Below are 16,692 nucleotides of genomic sequence, written 5' to 3'. Positions count from 1 at the left end.
TAAAATCTATTAAATAAATAAAAAAGAAATAAAGAAAAGCCCGCATCTGCTCGGAGGCGGCGCTCGGGGTCCGAGGGAAGCCCCCCCGGGCTGGGCACCTCTCTCCAGCGACTCGTCCTCCGTGACCCAGGGCTCGGCGTCCCGGGAGCGGGCACCCTGCTGGCCCGCGGCTGCCGGAGAGCGGCTCTGTCTCAGGAGCCCCAGCCTGTTGGGACCTTTCTCAGCTCCCCGAGGCCCAGCTCCCCGAGGCGCGCGGGGGTGCAGGCATGAGGGAGGGACGCGTGCCCATGGGGCAGACACTGAGTGTCGGTCCGGAGGCGGGGACGGCAGGCCGCCGCCGCTGCAGTCCTGGCAGGAACAGCGGTAGCACCCCAGTACCCAGTACCCAGTACCCAGTACCCAGTACCCGTCGAGCCCTGCGCCTCCCGCTCCCCAGCGCACTGGCCTGGGCCTCCCCTCGGACGCGCTCTCCCAGCTGGCACTAGTGCCAAGGCCGTGCCCGCCCCGCCCGCCCCGGAGGGACGGACACTTCCCGCAGGCGCCGCGCTCTGAGGGCGCGAGTCTAAGCCAGAGACTGTGTGTGCGCGTGCGCGTGTGCGTGCATGTGTGCGTGCATGTGTGTGCATGTGTGTGTGCATGTGTGCGTGCGTGTGCATATGTGTGTGCGTGTGTGTGCAAGCGTGCGTGTGCGTGCGTGTGCGTGCGTGTGTGTGCAAGTGTGTGTGCGTGTGTGTGCAAGTGTGTGCGTGTGCGTGTGCATGTGTGTGTGTGAGTGTGTGTGTGTGAAAGCGCTGAGGAGAGCAAGCGGTGCTGCTGCTGGCAACACAGTTGGAAACATCCCCGGGGCTCACCCTGCGGAGGTGCCACGTGACACCCCCGCACCCCACCTCCGCCAAGGCCCACCTGGAGCTCAGGGCGGGGCTCCCAGCACCCCAGGGAGGAGAGGCGGAGGGCTGAGGCGGGGAGCTGTGAACGGCACTGGTTCCGGCCTGGGACGGAGGGGGGCGGCGGCTGGGAGCTTACCCTCCAGGCCGGGCGGCGCGGTCCCCAGCGAGTAGGCGGCCTCCTTCACGTGCAGCAGCAGCTCCTCCCCGGGCGCGATGTCCTTGGTGACCTTGTAGAAGACCTAGGGGACAGCACAGAGGGTGAGCGGCCGTGGCCCGGGAGCTGCCCAGTGCGCAGGCCTCGCCCCGGGGCTGGCTGGGAGCCGGTGTGGCCCGCGACCCGCCTGGAGCCTCGGCGCCTGCAGAAGGTGCCGGAGGACCACGCCTCCCACACCTCCCGCACCTCCCGCACCTCCCGCACCTCCTGCACCCGCTGGATCCAGTGTTTGGTGTCGATACCGGCAGGGGAAACAGGGGGTGAGGGGGGAAGGGGTGCAAAATTAAATCCGTGAGAATCCGTGAGGGCCTGTTCCAGAGGCCGGAGCAGGGAGCACCGGGGCGGGAGGGGCCAGGAGGGGGCTCCCAGCCTCGGGGGGGGGGGTGGGGGCCTGGGTGCTCCCCTGTGCCCACGTGTGTAAGTCAGGGAGACGCCCTTGCCCTCACGCAGGCCCTGGGCCGGGATGAGTGTGGGTGTTTGTGAAGGTGCCGTGAGCTCAGGCAGGGACCCGGGCAGGACCCCGGGAGTCTCCGTGGGAGTGGACGCCGTCCTGCGGGGCGCGGGGCCGGGGCCTGCTGCCAGCGTGGAGTCGGGGGCACCCGGAGGACGAACGGCGGGGCGCAGGGGGCTCTGCGCTGTGGCGGGGTCAGCTCGGCATGCCCAGCCTCAGCACCCGTCACCGTGCCCCCGAAGAGGACCAGCCCCTGGAGGCAGTGGCCACGCTGGAAAATTCTAGCAACTTGAAGGGTGGCACGCGGGGGCGGGGAGGAGCGGGCATCGGGGATGAGGCCAGGGAACAGCGACCCTGAAGCTGACGCCAGGGACCCGCACCTTCCATCCGGGAGCATCGGCGGTGGGGGCGCCTGCCAGGCCAGCCACCGCCCCCGTGGGGTTTGGGCCTCGGCCTGGAGAGCCATAACCAGCGGCTCCCGGAAGCCCCGGTCTGGCCTCGGGACCGACTGGGAGGCAGAGAACCCAGGGCGGCCCTCTGCGCGGAGACCAGGCCGGAGGCTACTTCCCGGGCCCCCGAGGCCGGCACGGGGCTGCGGACAGGCATCCGGGCGGCCTCCCAGCGGCCGCTGAGCACAGGCCGGGAGTCCCGGAGGCTGAGCTGGCCCCTGGCCGCCCCTCCCCTCCCCCACCGCCCGGGACAGCTGAAGGCTGAGCTTCCGGTTGCTCGGGGGACCCTCCCAAAGGGCCAGTCCCAAGCCCACCGCCACAGCCAGGAACTCGCAGGAGGAGGGCGCCTTTAGCCGCACTGCGTGCCCCGTCCCCCTGGGCGCTGTTCCCGGGGCAGCGGGCTGCACCCAGTGAAGCAACCGGCCGGGCGCAGTCCCAGGGGTGAGCCCCTCCCGGCTCACGTCCCTGCCTTTGGAGTCACGCTCACGTGGGTCGGCAAGATTTTAAAATGAAGACTAGCACCGGCCACACGAGCTTATGCTATTAAACCACCGGTGACTGACATCCCAGCTCCGTATCCTTTTATCCAAAAAGGTTTAAAGCATCAGCTCTGAGCCGCTGCGTTTCCCGCCGGGCGCTGCGTCGGGTTATGAGCACGCGAGGCCGGTCCTCTTTCACCCCCCCCCACCCCCCCCCCTCCGGCGTCAGAGAGCGCACGGCCAGGGCCGGTTTAGGCCGCCCCGCGCCACCAGCGCCCGGGCCTGAGTCCCTGCATGCAGGCTGGGGAGGCCCCTACGCAGAGGAGGCCCTGCAGCCAGGCCGGAGGGTTCCGCAGGTCCCCATTGGAGGGCAATGTGGCCGCGCCTGCAGCTCCCCCCCTGCCCCCCCTCCTCCCGCCCCCCCCCCCCGCCCCGCAAGGGCCCCGGAGCTCCAGGCTGCGCTCTGACCTGGCGTCTATCTGGGCGCGCGCAGCTCCGGGGCGGCCCTGTCCTCCTGTGGGCCGGGCTGGCCGGGCTGGGCGGGCTGGGCACGGTGCCTCCCTCCTCCGCCTCCCCCCTCTGACCCCCTCCGAGGGCCAGCCGGCCTCCCAGGACCCTCCCCCCAACACCGCACCCCCTCTTGGGGGGCCACCACGTCTCCCAGGACCCACACCTCGGCTGCTAGGGCGGCAGGACTTCCTCCTCGGAGGGCCGCGGGGACCTCCTGGGACCTCCTCCCCCACCGGCACCCCAAGTTCCCGGGGTCCGCCCCCCCCCAAGCCCTCCCAGCTCCGAGGGCTGCCGGACCCCTTGGGACCCTCCTGCGCCCACAGCCCCAATCCCAGGGCCTCGGGACTCCCTCCTCCGAAGCCCTCCCAGGCCGTCTGGCCTCCCAGGAGACCGACCCTCTCCTGGAGCTGCGGAGGGAGGGCGGGAGGGAGGGCCCAGCACACCGCACGGGTTGCCCCCTCCCCGGCCGGGGCCCCAGGATGCTGCCCGGCCCGCGCTGTGCTGGCGGGGGCGCAGGCTCAGGACTGGAGGCGGCGGCGGGCGGGAGCCGAGCCTGGACTTTGAGCTGCAGACGGAATTAATCGCTATTAGTGCTAATCGCAGCGCCCGGGCGGGCGGGGTGGGGCGGGGTGTGGGGGGCACTGTCCCGATCGGCCTCCCCCTGGAAGAGGGGGCGGGGAGGTGAAGAGGGTTTGAAAACTGTTCCAAACTCGGGGTCCTGCCTCCCCAGGGCATGGCGGGCAGCCCGCACAGAAGCCAGGGGTTTCTGCCCGGCACCCGAGCGGCACGGAGGCCTTATCAGCCAGAGGCCGGCAAAGCCCTGGTTCCTTGTGGAAGCAGGTGCGCCACTTCCCGGGACAAAGGCCCGGAGGCCCGGCTCAGAGGCTCCCAGGCCGGCAAAGGCTCCTGGGTTGGGCTCCCTGCTCTGAGCGGCCCTGCCCCGGGGCCTGTGGCCGCCTCTCAAAATCCCTGAGGCCGGCTGATCGCCCTCGGCCCATCACACCCAGGGCGGCCGAGGCCCCGGAGCCGGGCTGAGCCAGGAGTTTCCACGGGGAGAGAGGAGCCGAGCCGCCTCTCCCAAGCCCTTTCCGGCAGCGGAGCCGCAGGAAGGAAGCGCGTGTTCGGTTGAAGGGACAGCGGGCAAGCACCTGCGTCCTTTCGCCAACAGCCTCGCGGCCGGGCTGGTACCCGGCTGGCTGGGCGCCCTTCTCTGGTTTCAGAGCCCGGCTGTGCCCACGGCTGGCTCACTGACGCCAATCCCTGTCAGCGCTCAACGGCTTTCACACGCCACGCCCGGCAGGCGGCTCACGGGTTCGTTCTCGCCCCGGGGGTCCGGGCTCTCTTTCTAACGGCCAGGCCGTCACCGAACAGGGGCAGCCAGGCCGGGCGCTGGCACTTCCTCGGCGTGGCCCTGCCTGGGTGCCTCCCCGTCACCTCCGGAGGCGCCTCTGGTAGCGCGGGGGTGCGGGCACACCATGGCCAGGGCCTCCCCCAAAGGAGCTGCACCGCCACGTGCACCCCCCGCGGCTATGAGCGCGAGCATCTTTGTTCCCCGGCCACGTTCTTTAAGACCAAGAAACACTCCCAACTGATCACCGCTGCCGGCTTGGGTGCTCGCTCCTGCGGTTTCTTAAGGGTTTTTATTTAAAATATCCGACGAATTCACGAGGATAAAGACTGTCTTCTCATACGAAGACAGAGAACAGCATCTCCGAACACGTAGGTCCCACCGTGTTATTCCTGCTTCATCTTCGCATTCTCACGTTGAGGGGACGCAGGCCGGCTGGCACGGGGCCCGGCGCCGTCCCTCCCGGGAACACACGCTTTTCTCAGAACACGAACGTGAGCAAGTGGCCCGGCGCCTCTGCCCCCCCTCCGAGCGGCCTGGGAACTGTGAGGACGCCTCTGAACCCGTGGCTGCCGTCTCTTCCGGCAGCTTCTCTTCAAGCAGCCGCGGCTCTCCCTCCCGGATTTAGAAGTCCGCGGGGCGTGAACTCCCAAAGGCCCGTGTGAGGTGCCGAGCGAGGGCTGTCGGGGGTCCCCCCCTCCCTGAGGGAACCGCTGGGAGCAACTTCCCTGGCGGCCGGCCGCCTCCCGGTCCTTCCTGGGCACGACGGGGTCAGAGGCTATGCCTAGGAACCTTTTCTTTTCTTTTCTTTTCTTTTCTTTTCTTTTCTTTTCTTTTCTTTTCTTTTCTTTTCTTTTCTTTTCCTTTCTTTTCTTTCCTTTCCTTCTCTTCCTGTCTCTCGGGGACACTGAGGAGGGGTGCCCTCTCGCGCTGGGACGCCGTGGACCCAGGCGCCCTGCAGGGCTGAGGGCTGAGCATGCGGGTTTAGAAAGCAGCGTGGGCGACTCGGCAACCCGCAGGGGCAGCGTGGGGAGGGCGCGCTCTCTGCCCGCGTCGTCGGGGGCCCCCCGCCTGGCCTGGCCTGGCCTGCTCGCTGCGTCCTCAGGGCCCAGCCAGGGGACAGCAGTTCCGGCTTCGGCCCCTCCACAGGCTCAGGGGCGTGCGGACAGCCCTTCCTCTGCCGGGGGGAGTCGGGGGGAAGGCTTGCTGCCGGGGATTCGCGGGGGCCTCTCTCCTGTGCGCGGGGGAGGCCTGTGTGCCTCCGGCTTCACACGTTGCTGCCCACGTCCCGCCGCCCGGCGCCCCACAGGAGACCAACTCGGCGCCTCGGCGAGGGTGGGCCTGCCCTTGATTCTCCCTCTGGATTCTGGGCCCCAGGGACGGGTCATCGTCCTTAAATGGCCGTGGAGACCGCGGCGGGCGGCTGTGGGGTTTCTGGGTGCCATCTGGCCAGACGGAGGGAGGGTCGCTCTGCTCGGAAGAAGGCGCTGTGAGCGGATGGCTTTCCGACCGGACAGACGGCCACACCGCACGTCCTCAGGCTTTGTAACCTGATCGGGAAGCCCTGCCCTTGTCCGCTTCCGCACGGAGAGCAAGCCGCGTCTCGCTGCTTGGAAGCTGCCGTTGCCACCGGGCACCTCACTCCCAGCTTCTACTTTATCAAACCGAGGGGTGACTGCGAGGCAGGGGGGCCGGCCCTGCGCCGGGCACCGGGGGGCGGGGCGGGGGCCAGGGCCTGCCGGCTCGAACCCCAGCCCCACAGGCCGCGGGGGTCCACGCTGGGCAACAGAAACGAAAGCGAAAGGGAAGAGCCGGTGCCGGCGGGCGGCACGCAGCGGGTTCGCATTAGCGCCGGCGCTGGCCCGTGCGTGCGGCGGCTATCGGGCGGCCGATCTGCTCAAGAGCTGCCTTTGTTTGAGGGAGGGGAGGTCGGCCCGTCTGCTTCCACTTTGGGGAGGCCGACCCCGTTCCGCCAGAGCCCCTTGCTCGGCCGGAAACTCGCTGCTGACGTGGGTGTTCCCGCCGCCCGGCCAGCCCTGGGGGGGGGGGGGGGCCCTGCCCCGAGCCCTGCGCCCCAACCTGTGTGTGACCCTGGCCCCCACGCCAAATCATCCTCAGCGCCGTGGCCACTTGCCACCTCTTACCAACACCCCTGCCCCGGTGAGGGGCCTCTCGGAGCCCCGGGACTGAGCGGAGGGTCCCTGGCAAAGAGGAGACCCCAGAGGCAGGCCTGGGAGCTCTACCCTGCGCCCCACAGCTCCGGGCCCAGGGCCCACGGGGAGACAGTGGTTTCAGGCGGACCGGAGGCCGGCGCTGCCAGGAGGGGGGGGGGCCTCCGTGCGGGCACCTCCTGCGGCACCGCCAGGGCAGGCAGGACACGGGGTGGGGAGCTCTTGGGAGCTCGGAGTCTTTCCAAGCGCTTGCGCACTGTCTCCCGGGCAGGGCTTGGGGGAGCCGGGAGGCTGGTGGGTGGCGGGGTCCCAGGAGGCTCCAGGGAGAATGAGGCCTGGGCGCTGCAGTGTGGGGTCTGGGTCCCCTGAGTGCTGAGGACGTGAGCTGCAAAGTCGCTCGCTACCCAGAGCCCGTGGGGACCCAGGAGCCCGGCTGTCGGCAGAGGCCCCGTGGGCGGAGGGAACCAGGGCACCCGGTGACCCCAGGAAGCTCTGTGGGCCGAGGTGGTGCTGGGCGGGCCGAGGGCTCCCCTCCCCCTGGGGGCAGAGGGCTGACGAGCTGGGGGGCCTCTGCAGCCTGCTTGTGCCTCAATGGCCCCCACGCGCGCCGAGCTCCTGCACTGAAACAGGACGGTTACCCCGAGGCCGTGTCGGGGAGAAACAGCCAGAAGGACCCCGACACTGTGGGGCGACTCCACCGGGTGCGGCTACAGGCCAGGCGCTGCTGCGTTGGGGCGGGGGTGGGGGCAGCCCCTTTGAGCAGAGATGCGGGGATGAGCGTGGGGCCGAAGGAAGGACTCCCGGGGGGGGGGGGGGGGGAAGGGGGGGCCCTCTGTCCCCAGATCGGACGGAAAGGCTGGCAAGGCAGTCCGTCCCCTTTGGACGGCCTCCGTCGCAGTGTGGGGCAGGAGCCGCGCTCCCGGGACCGGTCCCAGAGAAACAAGGTGCCGGGCGCGGAGAGGGTCAGGCATCGTGGCCTTTCACAGGTGCCCGCTCCCCTGCCCCCCGGCCCGGCGCCCCCCGCTGTTTCCCAAAACGGGAACCCTGGAAGCCACGTCTCCTCTTCTCGTCACAGGAGCGCAGCCCCGGGCGTGTGGGCCGCAGCCAGTGACACCTCCCCGACAAAGGCCGAGAGCCCGCTCCCCCCTGTGCGCCTGGAATCTAACTCCTCCGCTCCAACCCCAGGCTATCCCAACCCCCCCCATCTCCGACCCCCCGCCATCTCAACCCCCCCCCGCCATCTCCAACCCCCCCCGCCATCTCCGACCCCCCCGCCATCTCCAACCCCCCCCGCCATCTCCAACCCCCCGCCATCTCCAACCCCCCCGCCATCTCCAACCCCCCCCGCCATCTCCGACCCCCCGCCATCTCCAACCCCCCCCGCCATCTCCGACCCCCCGCCATCTCCAACCCCCCCCGCCATCTCCAACCCCCCCCGCCATCTCCGACCCCCCGCCATCTCCAACCCCCCCCCCGCCATCTCCGACCCCCCGCCATCTCCGACCCCCCCCGCCATCTCCAACCCCCCCCGCCATCTCCGACCCCCCGCCATCTCCAACCCCCTCCAGCCATCTCCAACCCCCCACCATCTCCAACCCCCCCGCCATCTCCAACCCCCCCCGCCATCTCCAACCCCCCCCCGCCATCTCCGACCCCCCGCCATCTCCAACCCCCCCCGCCATCTCCGACCCCCCCGCCATCTCCAACCCCCCCCACCATCTCCGACCCCCCGCCATCTCCGACCCCCCGCCATCTCCAACCCCCCCGCCATCTCCGACCCCCCGCCATCTCCAACCCCCCGCCATCTCCAACCCCCCGCATCCTCCGACCCCCCGCCATCTCCGACCCCCCCCCGCCATCTCCGACCCCCCCCTGCCATCTCCAACCCCCCCCCCGCCATCTCCGACCCCGCTCCCCCCCGCCATCTCCGACCCCCCACCATCTCCAAAGAAAGGGTTTTTCTTCGCCCGGCGGCTGGCGTGTCTCAGTGGCTGAGTGTCGACCTGTGAACCAGGAGGTCAGGGTCGATTCCCGGTCAGGGCACAGGCCCGGGTTTCGGGCTCGATCCCCAGTGGGGGGGTTGCACGAGGCAGCCGATCCAGGATTCTCTCTCCTCATGGATGGTTCTCTCTCTCTCCCTCTCCCTTCCTCTCTGAAACCAATAAAAACACATTTTAAAAAAGAAAGCTTTTTTTCAAGTTCTGTTCTCACCTTTATGATGATTCGGTGCTTTACATGTGGACTTTTTTTTTTTTTTTTGCCATCGAATAAGTTCTAACTAAAAGCCGTGCGCGTCCCAGGGGCAGAGGCGGACTCGAGCCTCAGGGTGTCCTCGGGGCCTGCCGGGGGCGGCTGATCCCTGCCGGGGGCACTGAGGGGGTGAGGGAGTCGCCCTCCAGCCGGGGGAGGAGGGCACCCCCCGGTGGCGCGCTCTGCCCTCATTCATCCCAAACCCTTTCTCTAACACAGGAGCCCCGCAGCCGACCTCATGGCCCGCACAGGCCACGCGGGAAGGCGGGCCCCGTGTTAGGCGGTCTCCGCAAACAATTTTGAAAGCGATGGGATCCCTTTTGCAAATGAGGTCTCCCGTGTGACCCCAAAGATGCCGCAGGCCAAAGCAAAGGGCTCGGAGGGAGGGCTGGGCCTGCAGCTCCCAGGAGCCCCCGCGTTGGGGAAGACGGCGGGAACGTGGCCCGGGGCCCTGCTCCTTGCAAACCTGTAATGAAAGCCGTCGAAGCCGCTCCCAGCGTGGCACGCGCCGCCTTCCTGGTCCCAGGGAAACTCCGCCCGGCACCTTCCCTCCCGGTCCCCGGGGGCCGGGGTGCCCGCCACGCGGAGCCAGAGCCGTGATGCCCGCAGGCCCAGGGCGGCACCCAGGGATGAGTCGCCGCTGCAGGCTGGCCCTGCTGCCACCCCCCGGCGGGTCTCAGGGCGGCGGGACTGCGGCACCTTCCGGCTGGTCAGCACCGACCCTTCCCCCGGGCCTGGCACACAGCGCCAGGCGGACCCAATTCTCCACAGACAGTTCCGCTCCCCGCCTCCCGCCCGCCTCCCGGGCGGGGGCGCCTGTCGGGAGCGAGGCCCGCAGCATCCTGTCTGCTCGCTGCTCTGCTTCACGCACCGGCCTCTTTAGCTCCCGGGCCTGGCAGCCTCAGGAGGCACTGACCGGAGGCCCGGATGGAGCCCCAGGAGGTGGTGCCACGCACCCTGAAGCCCTGCGCCGACCGTGTCAAACAGCCACCCCCACGCAGGACAGGGCCTGGAAGAGGTCCCTGGACCCTTCACCTCGGCCCCCAGGCCTCTCGCCTCATTGCCAAGGCCCCCGCAGGGTCAGAGGTCAGAGGACCCTTCACCTCAGTCCCCCAGGCCTCTCGCCTCATTGCCAAGGCTCCCGCAGGGTCAGAGGTCAGGGGACCCTCCACCAGACACACCAGGCCTCTCGCCTCATTGCCAAGGCCCCCGCAGGGTCAGAGGTCAGAGGACCCTTCACCTCAGCCCCCCAGGCCTCTCGCCTCATTGCCAAGGCCCCCGTGGGGTCAGAGGTCAGCGGACCCTTCACCAGACACACCAGGCCTCTTGCCTCATTGCCAAGGCCCCCGTGGGGTCAGAGGTCAGCGGACCCTTCCCCTCGGCAACCCAGGCCTCCCCGCCTTGGTGCCAAGGGCCCCGCAGGGCAGGGGTCCCCGGGCACGAGCCGCGACCTACCTGCTCGTTGATCTGACACGTGGTGAGGTTCTGGTCGTCGCAGGAGCAGGCCACGCGGATGTACTTGAGCCAGCTGCCCGCCCCCGCCTGCCCGGCGTCCACGCCGAACTTCTCGGCGCCCAGGTCTTCAGAGACCTGCCGGGAAGGAAGACACGGAGCGGGTCAGAGGCGCCCTCCATGAGACACGGCGGCCGGGCCCAGAGCGGCAGGCGCTCAGCACCTGGGCCTGTGGGTGAGCCCTCGGCCCACGGCCGCCCGCCCGCCAGGAGCCCCGGAGCCCAGGGAGGGGGCCCCTCTCTCACCGAGCAGCTCACTGGCCCGGCGTGGAAACTCCACCGCCCTGTGACGCCCCCAGCAGAGCGCCCACGTGTGAAACCCAGGCCGCCGCAGGCCTGCAGAGCCGCTCGGAGGTGAAGGTGTTGGGCGTGTGGCCGCATGCGAGCCGGGTGTGCGCACACTCACACCCGCGTGCACATCACCCTGCGAGTCAGAAACACCAAATGCCCTTCTGCAAGGCGGGAAGTTTCATCTGACACCGCGGCCGGCCCCCGCGCAGCCTCTCGCGCCCGCAGCCACGGCTCCTCTGGCCGCGGCTCCCTGACCGGCTCGGCAGGCGGAGGCCGGCGGCGCCTTCAGGCAGGGACCTGACTGTGTCCAGCGCAGAGAGGGTTGCCTCGCCTTGGTGGACCCGGGGGAGCCGCAGGTGTCTGAACAAGAACATGGCTGGTCGCTCACCCCTCGGGACACTGTGCGGGGCCTTCAGTCTGTCCCTGCCCCTCTCGGGGTGCAGGGCCTGGGCCCAGGGGCCACAGTCTCCCAGGGCCTCCCCCACCTGGCGTCCAGTGCCTGCGGGGGTCCAGCCAGAGCTGTGGATGGGGCAGCATCAGGGCCAACCTCGGGCAGCCCCGCCGGGGAGGGATTGGGGGAGCCGAGGCCACCTTCACACTGAGGTCCTGATGGGCAGGGGGTCCGGCTGAGCAGGTGACGGGAGCAGAAGGGCCCAGGGAAGCCAGGGCGGGGACGGGGGGTGGCCTGCCCAGTGCAGGCCGAGGCGGCGGCTCTGGGTCCCGTGGCCTCTGTGCCCGGGGTCTCCTGCGCGTGTTATGAAGGGAAAGCCGCCCTGGGAGGGGCTGCCCCGAGGCCGGGAGAGGACACCCCTGGCCAGAGCATCGGTGCTTCGTAAACGTTCCTGTGGCCCCCAAGTGTCCACAGGCACCTTCTAAATGGCCAAGGGCCCCACGGAGTGATTGGGGGGGGAGCTGCTTTGCTGTGGGAGACGCAGAACCTGCTCTAGCCTGTCTGTGCGTCCACACCCACGGCCCCTTGGGGAGCCCGTGGCGGCCCCTCTTCTGAATGACACGTGTCTGAGCGACACGCAGGGGCCCAGCTCTGCTGACACCTCCGTGGGCTGAGCTGGGAAGGGGTTGTGAGCCGGGGCCTTCGCTCTGAGAATTCTCCATTTTGGGGGGACTTAACCAAATGGGCCTAATTCTGAAAGAGAGGAGAGAAACCAGAGGGCCTGGGCAGGGTGGAGACATGAGATGGTAGGTGGGCACTGGGATGGTGGGCACAGGTGGGCACAGGTGGGTGCAGGCAGGCACAGGCGGGCGCAGGTGGGCAGAGGTGGGCAGAGGTGGGCACAGGTGGGCAGAGGTGGGCGCAGGCAGGCACAGGTGGGCGCAGGTGGGCACAGGTGGGTGCAGGCGGGCACAGGTGGGCAGAGGTGGGTGCAGGTGGGCAGAGGCGGGCAGAGGCGGGCACAGGTGGGCACAGGTGGGCAGAGGCGGGCACAGGTGGGCACAGGGGGGGTGCAGGGGGGTGCAGGGAGGGTGAGCAGTAGGGCAGTGGGGCTCCTGCCTCCATCCCAGCTTCCAGTCCTCACCATTGCAGCCCAGTCCCTGAAAGACTAAGGGACAGGGGCGTGGCCCGCCGTGCCAGGTGAGGCCCCGTGGGCATCTGGTGGGGGGAGTGCAGGCCTGTGGGAAGGGCCCGGCTTCTCACCTCCCACTCCAACTGCAGGAAACCCGTCGAAAAGACCCCACACGAAGCCTGTGGTCAGTGGCACCTCCACGGGGCGAGGCCGCCCCTCCCCCGCCTTCCTCTGTTACAGGAAGAAGGGGGGCTGGTGGCGGGGGCTGGGGTTCCCTGTGGCCCCCACCCCGCACGTGTGCCACGCGGGTTGGCAGGGACAGGCGTCTCTGTCTCTCCCTCTGTGCGTGTCCCCGTCTCTCTCTCTCCATGTGTCTGTCTCTGTCACCCCGCCCCCCAGCCCCACCGGTGGCTCAGAGCCGGGCCTTCCAGCTCTGGGGTCCAGCTGGCTCAGGTGTCACCTCGCCTTGACCCCAGCACCTGGTGCCTGGTGCCTGGAGACGGCACTGGAGGGAGAGCCAGTGACCAATCGAACGAAGGCTCTACTGTTCTACGGGCTTAGAAGCTCCTCTCCACCCAACGTGCACGTAGGAGTGCACGTGTGTGCATGTGTGTATATGTGTACACGTGTGTGGCTGTGAAGGGTGCATCGGGTGGCTGTGGGGCGCTCAGTGGCTTTGGGAAAAGACTGATCCGTGCCTGAGGGATGGGCCCCAGGCGGCCGGCGGCCCGCCAGCTTCCACCAACCACCTTCCCCGCCTTCCAGGGCCCGCCCTCCGTCCCCCTCTGCACATCCCCGAGGGGCCGGGCCCACGCCATCCCTGCGCCTGGATGCGGGCACCACAGGCAGGCCCCTGGGGCAGGTGCTCTGGGCCCGGACGCTGCTTGGGGCCCTGCAGGCTCGCTCCCCAGGCGCCTCCATGAGCTGCGGGGACGGGGGCCCCGAGTGGGACCAGGGCTCCTCTGCTGCCCCCTTCCCTCTGTCACCCCGAGAGCCCACCTGACCCCCTAGGTCAGGCGTCCTCAAACTACGGCCCGCGGGCCACATGCGCCCGCCGAGGACATTGATCCGGCCCGCCGGGTGCCGCTGCCTGTCCTGCTTAGCAGCCGACGCGTCCCGGGCCCGCAGTGCGCATAGGAATTTGTTCATAGTTTTTTTTTAAACTACAGTCCGGCCCTCCAACGGTCTGAGGGACAGGGAACTGGCCCCCTGTGTAAAAAGTTTGAGGACCCCTGCCCTAGGTCCTCAGAGGGCTTGTTCTGGGGGGAGGTGAGGTACAGCCCCAGAGGCCGAGGGCAGGGACAGCTGGAAGGTTCTGGGCTCACCCACCCGACCCCACGCCCACACCGACGCCTTCCTAACGTGCGTGAGCCAGTCACGCCCGCGGGCACAGGGACCCCGCCGCCTGTCCCCGACAGCCAGGTCTACCGCTGACTCGGATGCAACCCGGGCGAACAGGCCCCGCCTTCCAGAAACTTCCGCCCTCCGCCTTGTAGAACCAGGCCCCTCGTTTCCACGCGATGGCCCCGCAGGCGTTTGCCCCTGACCCGTTCTCCTGGCCCTCCCAGTGCGGGGCAAACGTCCCGGCTCACGCACGGGTGTCTGAACAAGGACACGGCTGGCCGCTCGCCCCTCGGGACGCTGTGCGGGGCCTTCGGTCTGTCCCTGCCCCTCTCGGGGTGCAGGGCCTGGGCCCAGGGGCCACAGTCTCCCGGGGCCTCCCCAACCTGGCGTTCAGTGTGCCCCCCTCTCTGGCCAGCAGCCCCCCTCTCCCGATCGCTCTTGGGAATGTCCCCCCTCCTCAATCCAGAAACCCTGCCCGCCCTGACCGGTGCCTGGTCACTGGGTGGCACCCACTTCCTGGCGGCCCCAGAAGGTCAGGGGAGGACCCCCTCCCAGGGCGCCGGGCTGGCTCTCGGGGTGACAGAGCAGGACTCAGCTAACCCTTTCCTTCTGAAGAGATGAAACTCTGCTTCTGGAGGCGCCAGCGGAGCCGCCCCGTCCTCCAGTCCCTCCCCCCCTGCACCCCCCTCGCCTGACCCGGGTCCGAATCCTGGCTCCGGCTGTGGGGCCGGCCCTGGGAGTCCCAGCCCCCCAGAGGAAGCTTCCCTGATGCCAGCTGCGCCCACTCAGCCTCGAAGACCCCCTTGTCCTCGTCCCTACCAGCTCCCCAGCTCCTGAATCACCCCATCAGAAACGGAATGGAAAAGCTCTCCTAACCCCGGCCGTGTGTGTGCCCGCCATCCGAGGTTTCCTGCGCCTCTAACGTGAGTGGCTCTCCCCTGCTCCGTGGGCACGGCCTGCCGAGGCCCGTCGGGGCGGGCGAGCACGCAGGGGGGATGCCGGGCTGCCGTCCTCGCTGGCCTAACGGGTCTGAGCGAGCGGGACGGCGCCCCAGGCTGCCCTCGGTGCCCGGGCCCTGCTGCTGTAACGCGGCTCCCCTGGCACGGCGCCCGCCCCCCCCGCCGGCGGGCACCGGGGAGGGCCTCCTCCTGCCCCTGCCCCGCCCCGCCCCGCCCCCTCCTCTAAGGACCAGGAGGCTGTGGGCACCCCAGCCCAGCCACAGTGCCCGGGTGTCTGCGGTCGGCACGCGCATGTGCACACACCCGCGGAGATTCTGGCGTCTGCGAGGCTCCATTCTGAGGGAAGGAGGCGGGAGGGCGCTCGGGAAGCCCCTCCATCGGGTGCGGGTGCGGGCGGGCCCAGGACGAGCTCCTAGATCCCCTCCCGACTCTCATTAGCTCCTCACGGCTCGGGGCTGGTGGGAGGGGTCGCGGGGCAGACGGGCATCCAGGCAGCAGGTCAGGGGCCCGGGCCCACCTGCTCCATGTGGGAGGGAGAGGAGAGGGGGATGGGACAGGGAGCAAGGGGGCCGCTTCTGGGAAAGTGGGGGCAGCCAGGTGGAGGCAACCCTCCCCCGAGCTCATGAGGAGAGAGGGATGGAGAGCCGGTGCTTCCTGGGGTGTGTGCCCCCTGGAACTGAGGGGCGGGGTGGGGCTCCTCGTCCCCAGGGACCAGCTCCGGGCCAGGGGTGCGTGCCCTGGGGCATAAGGGCCAGGGTCCGGGGGTCTCAGGGACCCCAGAGCCCAGCCCGGGTCGGGAGGCTGCCCAGCAGGGGGCGCTGACGCCGCACAAGGCCGAGGCCCCAAGTCCGCATCCGGGGGCCTGCTCCTGCACTAATGATGCCAGACCCCGAAACCGCCTCTGCTGTTCTGGGGCGCAGGCGCGTTGAGGGCCTGAGGAAAGTCTCCGACTGCAAACTCTTCAGACAAAAGGCCACGCGAACCCCCGAGGGAAGGTCTCAGACCTCTGCCCCCCAGGACTCAGACAGCCGGGGCCATGAGCCTCCTGGGGCTCACAGACCAGCTCCCCCAAATACCCTGACCCTCGGGGGCTGCATTGCTGCCGGGGTGCACGGCCTGGGCGCCTGCCGGGAGCCCGGATCCCAGCCTCTCCGCTCTGCTGCCTTCTCTGCCTCCTGCCCTCCCACCTGCCCCTCCTTCTCCTTCTCCCCCCGTCACCTCTCTGGCCCGGGGGCTGCGTGAGGGGCCACCCAGCCAGCAGCGGCTGTGAACTCGGCAGAAACCCGGAGGGCGAGGCAGCGGCACAGCAGGGCTTCGAGCTGATGGGGTCACTCGAGCGAGCCCCGCCGGGTCCCCTGGAGTGGGACTCACACCCCCTCCGATGATGTCATCGGCACACGAGACAAGAAGAGGGGCTACAGAAACCTGGGGCTCGACGGCTGCCCCTCACGCCTGCTGCAGCACCCGGGTCCCCAAAACCTATGGGCTGAGTGAGGTGTTGGGGGGCTGGGCTTCCCCCCAAGCACAGGTCCCGTCACCCGGCAAGCCTGCAGTTTTCTCGTGGGCCACGCACTGCAGCCCTGAGCGTCGGAAGTGACGGGCACTGTGGTTCAGACCAGCTCTCCCGGGGCCAGGGCCATGGACGAATGAACACGGACCTGCTCAGACACAGGCCCTGGGCGGCCCGCAGGGAGCAGGTGACGGCGACAGGAGTGGGAGCTCGGGACCCCTGCGGGCGAGGGGCCCCGCGAACGGTGAGTGCGCCACGGGAGCGGTCAGGGACGGCGGGGCGGCCACGCGTCCAGGGCCCGCTGAGGGGAGCTGGGCTGTGTGTGCCACACGTGCCTGAAATGCCAAACTCTCAGTCTAACAACGCGGGGTGGGCGGGTCCTGCCGCCAGCTCTCCTGTGGAACCAGAAAGCCTCCTTGCTGTGGAGGGCCGTGCGGGGGCCGTGACCAAGGGACAGGCTGACCGGCCTTGGCAGAGCCCACGCCCACACCGGCCTGGCGCTGAGAGCCTGCAGGCCCCCCCGCTGGTGGCCACAGGTGCCTGATGGCCACCCCCCCTTTGGCTGCATCTGTGCATCAGGCCGCTGGGCAGAGGCGGCCCTTCCTGGCTCTCCCGAGGGGCACAAGTGCGGGCTCCTGGTCGGTCAGGAATGTTCCGTGGGTGGCCCGGGGCCCCAGAGGGACAGACCAGCGGCAGGGAGCAGGCGAGGGTGCTCCCGAGCTTCCTCTCTGTGCCCACTCCCAGGTGCCCCTCGGCACGTGCCCACGCCCCCAAAGAGAAGGCGGTCGCCGCAGG

The 16,692-nt window shown here is 69.5% G+C and overlaps 1 protein-coding gene across 2 annotated transcripts in view; it reads right to left on the bottom strand.

The window, feature by feature from the left end:
* The window catches only part of PRDM16 (PR/SET domain 16), a gene marked incomplete at its 3' end in the record, with an annotated part of 293,838 nt that overhangs the window by 36,633 nt on the left and 240,513 nt on the right, over positions 1-16,692 (bottom strand). For both annotated transcript variants that reach the window (XM_080658196.1, XM_080658197.1), the window contains exons 4-5: positions 10,215-10,349; positions 1,024-1,126 (exon numbers count right to left, since the gene is read on the bottom strand). In XM_080658196.1, coding sequence (XP_080514322.1) covers positions 1,024-1,126; positions 10,215-10,349 — 238 coding nt within the window. The remainder of the gene's footprint in view (positions 1-1,023; positions 1,127-10,214; positions 10,350-16,692) is intronic.

Source organism: Plecotus auritus (assembly GCF_963455305.1).
Source record: "Plecotus auritus genome assembly, chromosome: 2".
NCBI classification, from domain to species: Eukaryota; Metazoa; Chordata; class Mammalia; order Chiroptera; family Vespertilionidae; genus Plecotus; species Plecotus auritus.
Note: the sequence above shows the minus strand (reverse complement) of the source record. Positions and strands in the feature narration are given on the sequence as shown.